This window comes from Ylistrum balloti, unplaced genomic scaffold (assembly GCF_031769215.1).
Source record: "Ylistrum balloti isolate Yb309-2 unplaced genomic scaffold, AGI_CSIRO_Ybal_v1 Utg370048, whole genome shotgun sequence".
Taxonomy (NCBI): domain Eukaryota; kingdom Metazoa; phylum Mollusca; class Bivalvia; order Pectinida; family Pectinidae; genus Ylistrum; species Ylistrum balloti.
Window position 1 is genome coordinate 215,095 of NW_026782102.1, and position 11,979 is coordinate 227,073.

Sequence of the window (11,979 nt, forward strand, 5' to 3'; positions counted from 1 at the left end):
GTTTTCTCCTGTTCAACTGCTGCTACCCCGTGTTTTAATCATATACCTACCTTTCGTGTTTATTGTTTAGTACGATAGGGTGAAAGCTTGTTTACCGTAGTAAATTACATGTTTCTTCTTCATCAGTTTTGTGTACTTTTTTCCTTGTAAGAATATTAATTTTGCTTTAATTATCATGTTTGTTCTTCATTATGTCCCTGTTACCACTACCCTAAAGGACTTCAGTTCCCGATGGACCGTCAGACAATAACAAACCATTTTGTTTACTGTTTCTTCGTTATGTTCCATATAATTGGTACGTTACTGTCTACAACAGCCACAATGCTAATATTCTACGTTGGGCTGGATCTTTTTACATTTTTATCTCCTGAAATTTCTATGTGATTATATTTATCTTCTGAATGTGTTATTTACATACATTTGTCTTACGTTCAGTAGATCTTTAGTGTATGTCCTGTTTAACGGTAATATTTTACATGTTTTATCAATAATACAGCTCTTCAGAGCTAACTTCTAATTAATTAACGACACTAAATAAAACGTCTCTTATCTCCAGGATTTGCCTTTAGAGGGTCCCAATACCGTTCGGTTTAGGTCCCATCTTACCATTGGATGTGTCTTTTCCCTATATCTAAGCAGTGTCTATGCTCTCAAGTTATTGCTCTCTGCCTTGGGAGAGAATTGGATACAGAGAAGGGAAGTTAAATTGATTGACAATCGTTGACTGTTATAGCGTCAAGTAGCTGCCATATCTGGCTCGTTTGAATTTAATCCCGTTGAGTTAAATCTAATAAAGACAAACGTTCGATAATGGCCTGGTCCGCTCCAAACTATTTTATCCTATATTTGATGGGCGGAAATCGGATTATTTTCCGCCATCTAGCACAGGATACGGAAGTAGGACTCAGGTGACAATTAATCGCGCTTAGTTGACATGTAATCAACAAGAGGCCGATTATATGCTACAGTTCAGACCGTAAAGACCTGTAGTCCAACTATCGGAGATAGCGCAAAATCGTTATTATAAAACTGTAACCTGGGAGATATCTATCCTTCAAGACAGCTGGAGGATATGTCACTTCAGTAAACGGGACTGCAGTGGCGGTCAGGAAATTAGCGATAAGATCTGTAGTGTTGTCTGTAGCATCTACCAAAATAATTGCTGTTTGCATTTGTACCGAGCTAAAACCTGCAACTGAATTCCTGAAAGGCATGAAGACGTCAGTATTGGAACCATATACACTGGGACATCAGTGTTGAGACCGTATGCATGACAGGTGTACAGACGTCAGATTTGGGACCTTATACCTGACAGGTATACAGACTTCAGTGTTAGGACCGTATACCTGACAGGTGTACAGACTTCAGTGTTAGGACCGTATACCTGACAGGTGTACAGACGTCAGTGTTAGGACCGTATACCTGACAAGTGTACATACTTCAGTGTTTGGACCATATACCTGACAGGTGTACAAACTTCAGTGTTTGGACAGTATACCCGACAGGTGTACAGACTTCAGTGTTGGGACCGTATGCATGACAGGTGTACAGACTTCAGTGATGAGACCGTATACCTGACAGATGTACAGACTTCAGTGTTGGGACCGTATACCTGACAGGTGTACGGACCTCAGTGTTGGGACCGTATACCTGACAGGTGTACAGACTTCAGTGTTGGAACCGTACACCTGACAGGTGTACAGACTTCAGTGTTGGGACCGTACACCTGACAGGTGTACAGACTTCAGTGTTGGGACTGTACACCTGACAGGTGTACAGACTTCAGTGATGAGACCGTACACCTGACAGGTGTACAGACTTCAGTGTTGGGACCGTATACCTGACAGGTGTACAGACTTCAGTGTTGGGACCGTATACCTGACAGGTGTACATACTTCAGTGTTGGGACCGTATACCTGACAGGTGTACGGACCTCAGTGTTGGGACCGTATACCTGACAGGTGTACAGACTTCTGTGTTGGGACCGTATACCTGACAGGTGTACGGACCTCAGTGTTGGGACCGTATACCTGACAGGTGTACAGACTTCAGTGTTGGGACCGTACACCTGACAGGTGTACAGACTTCAGTGATGAGACCGTACACCTGACAGGTGTACAGACTTCAGTGTTAGGACCGTATACCCGACAGGTGTACAGACTTCAGTGTTGGGACCGGATGCATGACAGGTGTACAGACTTCAGTGATGAGACCGTACACCTGACAGGTGTACAGACTTCAGTGATGAGACCTGTACACCTGACAGGTGTACATTAAATGTTCTGCTTTTAAAAGACCGTTTTCACCCCCATATCAAAATGTTTTAGTAAACCGCATTATTACTAGTTTTACTTTTTCATCTTTTAAATTAATGTACATTCTTTCTTTTTTTTTTTTTTTTGTTTGATTGATGATACTAATATACAATTTATTAAGAACAAACAATGATAGTAAATCAGTCATAGTAATTCACTTTTACACGCAAAAGAACATGAAGCAGAACATTTGTCCATTTCTGTAATAATAAATAAAGCAAGATAAGTGTAGTGATCTGGGCTTGGGCGATCGTCAGCGACCAGGAAACTCAACTGGTCTAGAGTTCGGAGGTTCCAGCGTTCGCCGTGTGATTTCACACTGTTCCTCATAGACGAGATGTAATTCACATTGTAGGTATGCAGCGCCACCTACCGGGTACGGCATGGTGACTAGGAGAGTCGATATTTCACTTTTGACATTGTAAACATCTGACAAGACTTCCGTGAGTGTTTTACTTGCTCGATCTGCCTTTCTAACATCTATCTTCTAAAATAGTAATTAAACGTCTTCAAACATTTAAAATTTGATTAATAATACTTCAATTGTGATGAATGGACTGCATAACTCCAGCAGGCATTGTTGTGGAGGGTCGTCTATCATACTCCAGAACATGACAAACTATCCGGCAAAGAGGAGAGGAAGTGTGCAGAAAATGATGACAAATTGAAGGAACTATCCACATGTGGCACGACCACCCAGCAACATCACATGACAGCAGGTCATATTACGTAGCTTCTAGATTTCCAACCACGTAGGGATATTTGCTTAATGTTAACTCTTCAAAGAGAGCATCAGATAGTTAAAATCACGACCTTGTTTATTGTAGAGCTACACGTAATTGTCCATAATGACTTATTTACTCTGTGAGACAAAACGCAAATGAAATTAGTCAATTTTTCCAATTCATTTCAAATCCCGAAACAGGTATTGTCAGTTCTTGTCGGTGGCTTTCCTTCCGTAAAACCAGCTTTCCTCCAACACCCAATCCTCGCATGTCCTTAAATGACCCTGACTGTTAAAAGGACGTGAAACAAGGATAAAACTACGCAAAATTTCTTCTTGAAATCAAATCCGACAATGTAATGATGTAATACATTGTTCCAACGACATCTACGCCGTTTCATAAATTAAATACGATGTCAGCCTTGTACAAAACACAGATTTGCCTGATGTGTGTAAAGCGAATTGTATATTAAGTTATTCAAACCTTTATCATTCACTCCTGTAGGCCAGATGGAAGCGAACGATGGTCTTACTGTGGGAGAAAATCAGAGTACCCAGAGAAAACTCGTATAGTCGGCCAGGTAACTCCATAACTTTTCACATCAAACCCTGGTCGCTTAGGTGAAAGGCGATTACTTTGGTAGAGGTCGTGATATGAAGAAAGGATTGTTGGCAACACACACAATATCTACAGTAATATCGGCGATAAAAATCTTTAAATCTCACGATCTAAATGGTTTCGTTGTAACTAAGCCGGGTCTCGTTTGTAAAAGAGACATTACTTGGAGTATCCATATTAAAACAGAAGGTTAGCCTTCCGGAACACATGATCTTGTTTTCCTTGTACTTTAAGTTAGGATTTTTTCGTTGGATTGGAAGAAAGGTTGGGGCCTTCAAAAAGATTCACTCTGAAAACGTCAAGTCAAGCCACGTCTATCACAGTGAATGTCCACTGATCCTTACGTCAAACAATACAAAGTAAGCATAGACCATGTAATAGCTTAAAGGCTGACTTACATTTTATCTTTGATCTCTTTTCAAAGCAGAAACACACAGATGTTTTATACCGGGTCTCAGTGTAATTTACAGTAATATGTTTGAGTATGTGTTACATTATCAAACCTATTCTTAACGAGAGGCTCATGGCCATTAATAGTCATCTGACTATAAAGACCCATATATGAAAAAAGAAAAATAGGCCTTAAATAAATTGCTCAACTACTCCACAGCTTACAAGACGTTGCTGGTTCATCAACATTCTTCTCGGATTCATTAAACACAGTAATATTTTTTGTATGTGTTACAATGTTATAAACATTCTTCTCTGTGTGATTAAATACAGTAATATGTTTGTGTATGTGTTACAATGTTATAAACATTCTTCTCTGTGTGATTAAATACAGTATATATGTTTGTGTATGTGTTACAATGTTATAAACATTCTTCTCTGCGTGATTAAATACAGTAAATATGTTTGTGTGTGTGTTACAATGTTATAAACATTCTTCTCTGTGTGATTAAATACAGTATATATGTTTGTGTGTGTGTTACAATGTTATAAACATTCTTCTCTGTGTGATTAAATACAGTATATATGTTTGTGTATGTGTTACAATGTTATAAACATTCTTCTCTGTGTGATTAAATACAGTAAATATGTTTGTGTGTGTGTTACAATGTTATAAACACTGTGTGATTAAATATTGTAATATGTTTGTGTATGTGTTACAATGTTATAAACATTCTTCTCTGTGTGATTAAATATTGTAATATGTTTGTGTATGTGTTACAATGTTATAAACATTCTTCTCTGTGTAATTAAATACAGTAAATATGTTTGTGTGTGTGTGTTACAATGTTATAAACATTCTTCTCAGTGTGATTAAATATTGTAATATTTTTTGTACATATGTGTAAGATTGTAACCTGTATGTACATGATCTGTTTTAATTTACTTATTGTCATTATCACTGCACAGTAAAATTCTACACACATAAAACATTGACCGTTATTAAAACAGTACCATAACCATTCACACAGCATTACGTAACTACACAGGGGCAAAAAGGGAATTTTGTAAATGTTATTTTGACCAACACGATTGATGTAAAAACTAGTCATTTTTTAAACATTGTGACAGTGAAAAGAAAAAGAAATCCAGACAGACAAAAGGAATTTTTACTGGTCAACCCTTAAAATGTACAAACCACATAAAAACGAAATTCGTAGCAATTTATATGTTCTGATATCAGATAAAAACGTCTCGAGGATGACTTTTAAAAAACTCACACTCATTTATAACGTTATTCATATGTGTATAATGTTTCCCTGATATTTTTCATAATTTCAAAATAATTAATAAATGCATTACGAAAATATAACGCCAACACATCTAGTGCCTTTGAAGATCAAACGTCCATCTCGTCGATAAGGAGGTAGCGATGGAGTAGGGGAGGTAACCCAATCTGTCTGAGTTTGTCAAGAAATCCAGGCTTCAAAAGGTGGCGGATTCTAACCCTACAATGTTGTTGTAGGTAAACTGGCCGTACCTCCAGCTTTAGTTCTCTCTCGAGAGTGGCATAAAATTCCCCAAAAGTGAAAGTCTGGGAAATTGTCGGGCGGTCAAATCGAGCCCCTGCGAGAACGAGAACGCGTGTAATTTCAAGATCTCCGCTAGCTAAGGCTTGCAATAATGGAGATACGCTAACTCCATCCACCCATCCCGTCAGCGTGACGTCACAATTATAGTAGATCAGCAGTTTGACACATGACGTGGCTCCACGCTGCACTGCGTGCATAAGCGGCGTCTTGTGCAAGTAGTCACGTGAGTCGAGATTTGCACCACCCTCCACAAGGGCGCTTACAAACTCCACTTTGTCACGTATAACTGCAGCGTGTAAAGCCGTCTGTCGCCGTTTTGCACTGGAATGGTTGACGTCGGCTCCAGCTACAATGAGATTCAAAATGGTTTCAACCGTTGGTGCATATATCGTTGCCCAAATTAAAGGACTAAAACCACCCCATACCACAGCGTTTGGGTTGGCCCCTTTTTCAAGCAGACGCGACACCATTTCAATATTGCCATAGCGACTGGCCCAGCAAAGACCCGAGTCCAGCGTCACTTGTTGACATCCTGATTCTAGAACACAAATTACGCAGCTGATGTCATTAGCGTGTATCGCTGCCAGCAGGTCCACATGACACGTGTCGTCTGGGCAACCATCTGGACTTTCTCTTACCTCTCCTGGAGCCACATGTTCATCCACTTCCATCTATAAATATGTCATGAAATTATCCCCCTCCCTATCGGTAGCCCCTTCCTCTCACTAGCCTCAATATCTATGCAACATTCTTCTAGATACGGTGTTTTTTTTTTGTTGTCTACACAATGGCGTTCCTCTTGATGAACTCTTCTCCTTTCTGAAACAATAACAAACCTTACAAATTATTATAATAAACGTTCAAATAATCATGTTCTAGAAAATGATGTAGTTCGAATGACTGTACACGTTCTAAGACGTCACAGTTGAAATCAAGACGATGTGCTTTAATTTTTTGTTATATATAGATGATAACCTTGTTTATGATAAAAACATGTAACTAAATGTAATTTAAATGGTATTAACATATACATACTTTTACACAGCATATTGTGCTACATATGTCAATATAATAATTCAATGGCTTTGTAGACGAACATGGTGCACTGCAACTTATATGAGCTTGAATAATGCACGTGTATAAGTACACGTGTGCATGTCGTATGTCAAGTGTGTTTTAAATATAAGAAAATTTACATGTTCACGTCCAAATACTGTAGTGTATGTTCGAAAAGAAATTTTCTAATACTTTTGCAAGTCATACATATACTTGATATGTGCACGCTTTAAAGAAACTGACAATTATTAGCTTTGCTAAACACTTACCTCAATACACTTCTGTATTTGAGTATCTTCAGTGAGATATCTATTCTTTTCGAATTCCTGTCTGATCCTCTTCATATAAAAGTCCTTGTCTGTGAGACGCAGGCTATGTCCCTTCCTGAGTAAAGCGCGGTACAGACTTAACACCTGACTGTACTGGCGATTCATATCTCACGTCACCCTGACAACAAATAATATAGCCAATCAAAATCACGTCTGATGTCACCATGGCAATACATCAAATAAGTCATATCTCCCGTCACCCTGACAACAAATATTATAACAAATCAAAATCATGTCTGATGTCACCATGGCAATACATCAAATAAGTCAAAATCACGTCGTTGTCACCATGGCAATATATCAAATAAGTCGTGATGTCACCATGGCAATATATCAAATAAGTCGTATCTCCCGTCACCCTGACAACAAATAGTATAACCAATCAAAACCCGTCACCCTGACAACAAATATTATAACCAATCAAAATCACGTCTGATGTCACCATGGCAATATATCAAATAAGTCGTATCTCCCGTCACCCTGACAACAAATATAACAAATCAAAACCACGTCTGATGTCACCATGGTAATACATAAAATAAGTCATATCTCCCGTCACCCTGACAACAAATAATATAACCAATCAAAATCACGTCCGTTGTCACCATGGCAATACATCAAATAAGTCATATCTCCCGTCACCCTGACAACAAATATAACAAATCAAAATCACGTCTGATGTCACCATGGCAATACATCAAATAAGTCATATCTCCCGTCACCCTGACAACAAATATAACAAATCAAAATCACGTCTGATGTCACCATGGCAATACATCAAATAAGTCGTATCTCCCGTCACCCTGACAACAAATATAACAAATCAAAATCACGTCCGATGTCACCATGGCAATACATCAAATAAGTCATATCTCCCGTCACCCTGACAACAAATATTATAACCAATCAAAATTATTTCTGTGTCACCACATTGCAACAATAACGGTCCTCTAGTCACCCTGGCAACAAATAACACATACAATCAAAATGGCTTATGATGTCTCCATGTTACTTAAGCTAAAAGCAGTCCCTGCTGTCACAATTGCAACACACAGCACAACAAATCCAAGTCATAACTCTTATCATCTCATCAAAAAATAAAAATTAAAGTTTACATGTATGTGTCTAATACATACATCAACCTAGCAACAAAGAATGTAACCAATCAAAATATATATCTCATCACCATGGCATCACAATACAGCCAATCAAAGTCATATCTCATGCCTCCCAATGTACACACCACTATAATAACTTTGGACCAATCTCTTGGTGCGAATGTGAGGCCCATCCATGATAAAGATCACCACATGACCTTTTGAATAAGAGAAGGTGAGATAATGCTGATCAAGGGGTTTAGGGATTAAGGATTAGGTTAAAACATATCTTTATTGGGGAGTTCAATGGATGTCTAAATTACATATAACAAGGACAAAGCATAGCAAGGGTCAACATATGAAATTTGAGAAAGACGTTTGTCTTTTGTCTGCTGTAAGGTTGAATTGCCGCAGAAGTGGAGGTAAAATCTGTAAATAATCTATAAATAAATAAAGTAAAATCTAGTGCTTCTCAGGAAATAAGGATAACAAACATAAACTTTCACAACCCAATTCGGTGTCCTTTTTGCTATTTTGTTTTTTCAATCTGTCTCAGAATTCAACTAACACAATGAGTATGGGACTGTACATGAGAGATCCATATCAGAAATTTAGAAAGATCCATCAATTACATTAAGAAGTAGTTATGATGAACTTCAACATTAAAAATCCAATATGCAAGTCTGTAAGATTCATGCAATACAGATGTACTTCAAAAGAATTAGTGATAACAAGCTTTCAAAATCCATTTCAAAATCCAATATGGCTGTCTGTTGGCCAATTAAAAGTCATCAACTTGGGAGCAAAGGGAATCTACGTTTGAAATTTTAGTAAGATCTATCCAGTCATTCTCAAGAGAGAGCAAGAACAAATTTCAAATTTCAAAATTCAATATGGCCGCCTTTGGGCAATTCTTTTTTCTGGACAAGTCCTAAAACTGAACTTAACAACCACAATGTATGGATCAAAGGCAGTCTACATACGAGATATTTCAAAAACCTTAAGAAAATAGTAAAATTTATTTAGAGTTTTACCAAAGAGTGAGAGAATTGCCATATAAACAGTCACAATTCTTTAATGAATTGATTCTACCAGAGCAACAACTACATCATCAATTGTGATAGGATCGTTGAGGTATGATGATAGGAACTAGCACTAATAGCGGTAACAAAAGTGACAAATTCAGAAATATGTGGAAATAACATTATTTATTATAAAATATAACAATGCATTCAAATTTATAACAAGTTCTTAGCAAGTTACTATCTTTAAAGGACCAGTTAAATTGATAATAAATAGATTGATTGTAATATGTACAAATTTTACTGAGTAAAACAATCAAAACCAGTTCAGAGATTTATCCCTGTGTACATTAGGAGTTTAAACAACAGTTGTAATGATTAACTGATGCCTTGGGAGTTGAATAATACTAACTATTTTATTAAAAACATATAAACATGTACATATATTGTGGCTACTTAGATGTAACAAAGTCTGTGACATCATAGACAGACAAGAAAAAGATGAAATGAAAGAAAATGATTTAGGATATAGTATTACACCCACAGACAGTATCTAACATTAATTTCAATATAAATTAAATTCATAGCTGATTAAATTGTATATTATGGTCTGGCAAATGCTCTTCCCAACACAGCATATTTTTGAGGCTAGGAAAAAGCCCGTATTTATGACTCATTTATCAAATGAATATTTCCGCAGTTTTATAACATTTTTCAATACACTTTTTTTCCTTGGCTTCTCTCATATAGAGTTTCCTTTCAAGTTTTTTTATTAGAGCATTCTCTGTGTCTTTAGATCGATCTGATGCACAGACGCTGCTTAGAACTTTATACCTTCCTGGTATGTTATCAGCATCACGATCAACACCGTCATACACTATAACTAGACAATCTTCCTCCCTCTCCTCAATGTCTTCATCCATCTTATCTATATTAAACCCGGGTTTTACATACAGAAAAACAAATGTGAACCTTGCTTTTGCCTCATCTAATCCTGAACCCTTACTTGCCCCACTTTCAACTTCTTTGTATTTCGGAGATGCTTTCACTGTGACACCTGACTGCCTTGTTCCAAGACGCATCTTTAGTGTGTTCAGGTAACCACAGTACGTATCGGCATCGCTCTTGTGTTCATCTTCATGAATCAATAAAACATCACCATATTCTTCTAAAGATCTCATCTTGTCTCTGTGCTCGAAAACAGTATCAATCTTTTTCTTAAAGCATTTTTCTTCATCTGGTGAAAACAGTTGACTCATGAAACTATAAGCATCCACATTTGTCTGTTGATTTCCTGCAAAAAAAATAACATAAATCAACTGCTTCCATATGAAACAAGAAGGGATAATTCCAATACAACTACAATCATTTGACAAAAAGATCATATGCAACTGTACATCTGGATCTACCTTTGATAAATAATGACACTGAGCAGGCCAGTTTAATAAATACATGTAGTTGTTGAGAAGGTGATTTATATTCAAATATGCAACAGTGTTTCTGACAAAATTTTAAACCAATCAGAAAATGGATACAATTCCTGAATTTCTCTTTACAAAAAATAGACAAAATGGAAAATGTGTTCTCTATATTCTCTAAGAGTAAATAGCATAAGTTGTTTGAAAAATTCAGATAATTGAGCAAATTCTGTTCACTTAATTACATGTACCTGTATCTTCTTCAGGCGATGCCACCTTATTTCCTTGATCAGTAACCGGTGCTGCATCAATCGACAAATCCTGCTCCATTTCCATACTTTCAATGAAACAAACCCTGTGAAGACCTATATTATGGTTCAATGTTACATATCATATATCCATATGCACGTGCTTTACAGAACATCTTTTTTCATGAGTGTAGAGGAAGCACAAAGGAAAACATTTTTACATATTCTGTATTGTAAAATAGTGGTACCCCGTGATATAACATGTTTCAATTAGATAATTTTCATCAACTAATTATTGATGTTCTCATGAACTGAAAATGCATTGTCATGGCAATCATTTTGATGCTAGCCAAAACATGGCAGACATCTTTGATGTTGAGGCAGATGACAGATGTTGATATAGAGAAAATTCATCACAACATGATTATTGTAATCGGACATTGAATAAACAGATAAAGAAAATTATGATGAAGATGATGATCTTAGTGATATGTTCCGATTCAGTACTCTCCAACAACAAATAAGGCAGAATATATAGAAATATATAATAGGTCAAATCTTTAATCCACTAGATCAACCACAATAATGATACTGTCCTAGCTGAATAAAGTCAACTGTCATATGGTATTGTCTTCTTCCTAGACTAGAAATTCTGTAAAGACTGATAAATGAATCCAATTTCCATTTGAAATCAATGTGCTGTTTGCTTTCAAGAATCTATCCTCAATTGTACACATTGAAGCCTCTCCTCAACCTGTTGTTTCATCAATCTACATTAGTAAACCATTATTATTGCCTGTCATAGAAAGACAAATTTCAGGTTTATACACCAGGAATCCATACAAGCAATGATTCTGAAAGATAATTTACACAAAGAAACATTTAAAGCCTTTTCATGTGCCACAGTCTTCATCTTGACTTGAATCAACTAGGAACAAAAACGTGACTTGAAATTGGGTGGAGTTTCTGCTGTACGTTATCAATGGTTAGAAGGTGAGAAGCATCTTTTAACCAAAATTTTCAAATGTCTTTTTTTTGCAGACTTTGTCTTGTAATTTTGCTTTTTTGGTTTTTTTTTTTTTTTACATCACCTCAAATTATTTTTGAGAGCAAAATTGCAATAATGCATTGGTAGGAATTAATACACAGATAATAAACACTGATTTTCA

At 36.7% G+C, this 11,979-nt stretch overlaps 2 protein-coding genes across 2 annotated transcripts; both read right to left on the minus strand.

Annotated features, from left to right (window-relative positions):
• Positions 1-5,203: 5,203 nt before the first annotated feature.
• Positions 5,204-6,406, minus strand: LOC132549207 (26S proteasome non-ATPase regulatory subunit 10-like). Its single transcript, XM_060213124.1, has one exon. The coding sequence runs from the start codon at positions 6,309-6,311 to the stop codon at positions 5,448-5,450; it is 864 nt and encodes a 287-aa protein (XP_060069107.1). The 5' UTR covers positions 6,312-6,406; the 3' UTR covers positions 5,204-5,447.
• Positions 6,407-9,590: 3,184 nt separating this feature from the next.
• Positions 9,591-10,898, minus strand: LOC132549201 (uncharacterized). Its single transcript, XM_060213118.1, has 2 exons — positions 10,814-10,898; positions 9,591-10,438 (listed from the first exon to the last, which is right to left on the minus strand). Exons 1-2 carry the CDS (start codon positions 10,896-10,898, stop codon positions 9,825-9,827), a joined length of 699 nt encoding a protein of 232 aa, XP_060069101.1. The 3' UTR covers positions 9,591-9,824.
• Positions 10,899-11,979: the final 1,081 nt, after the last annotated feature.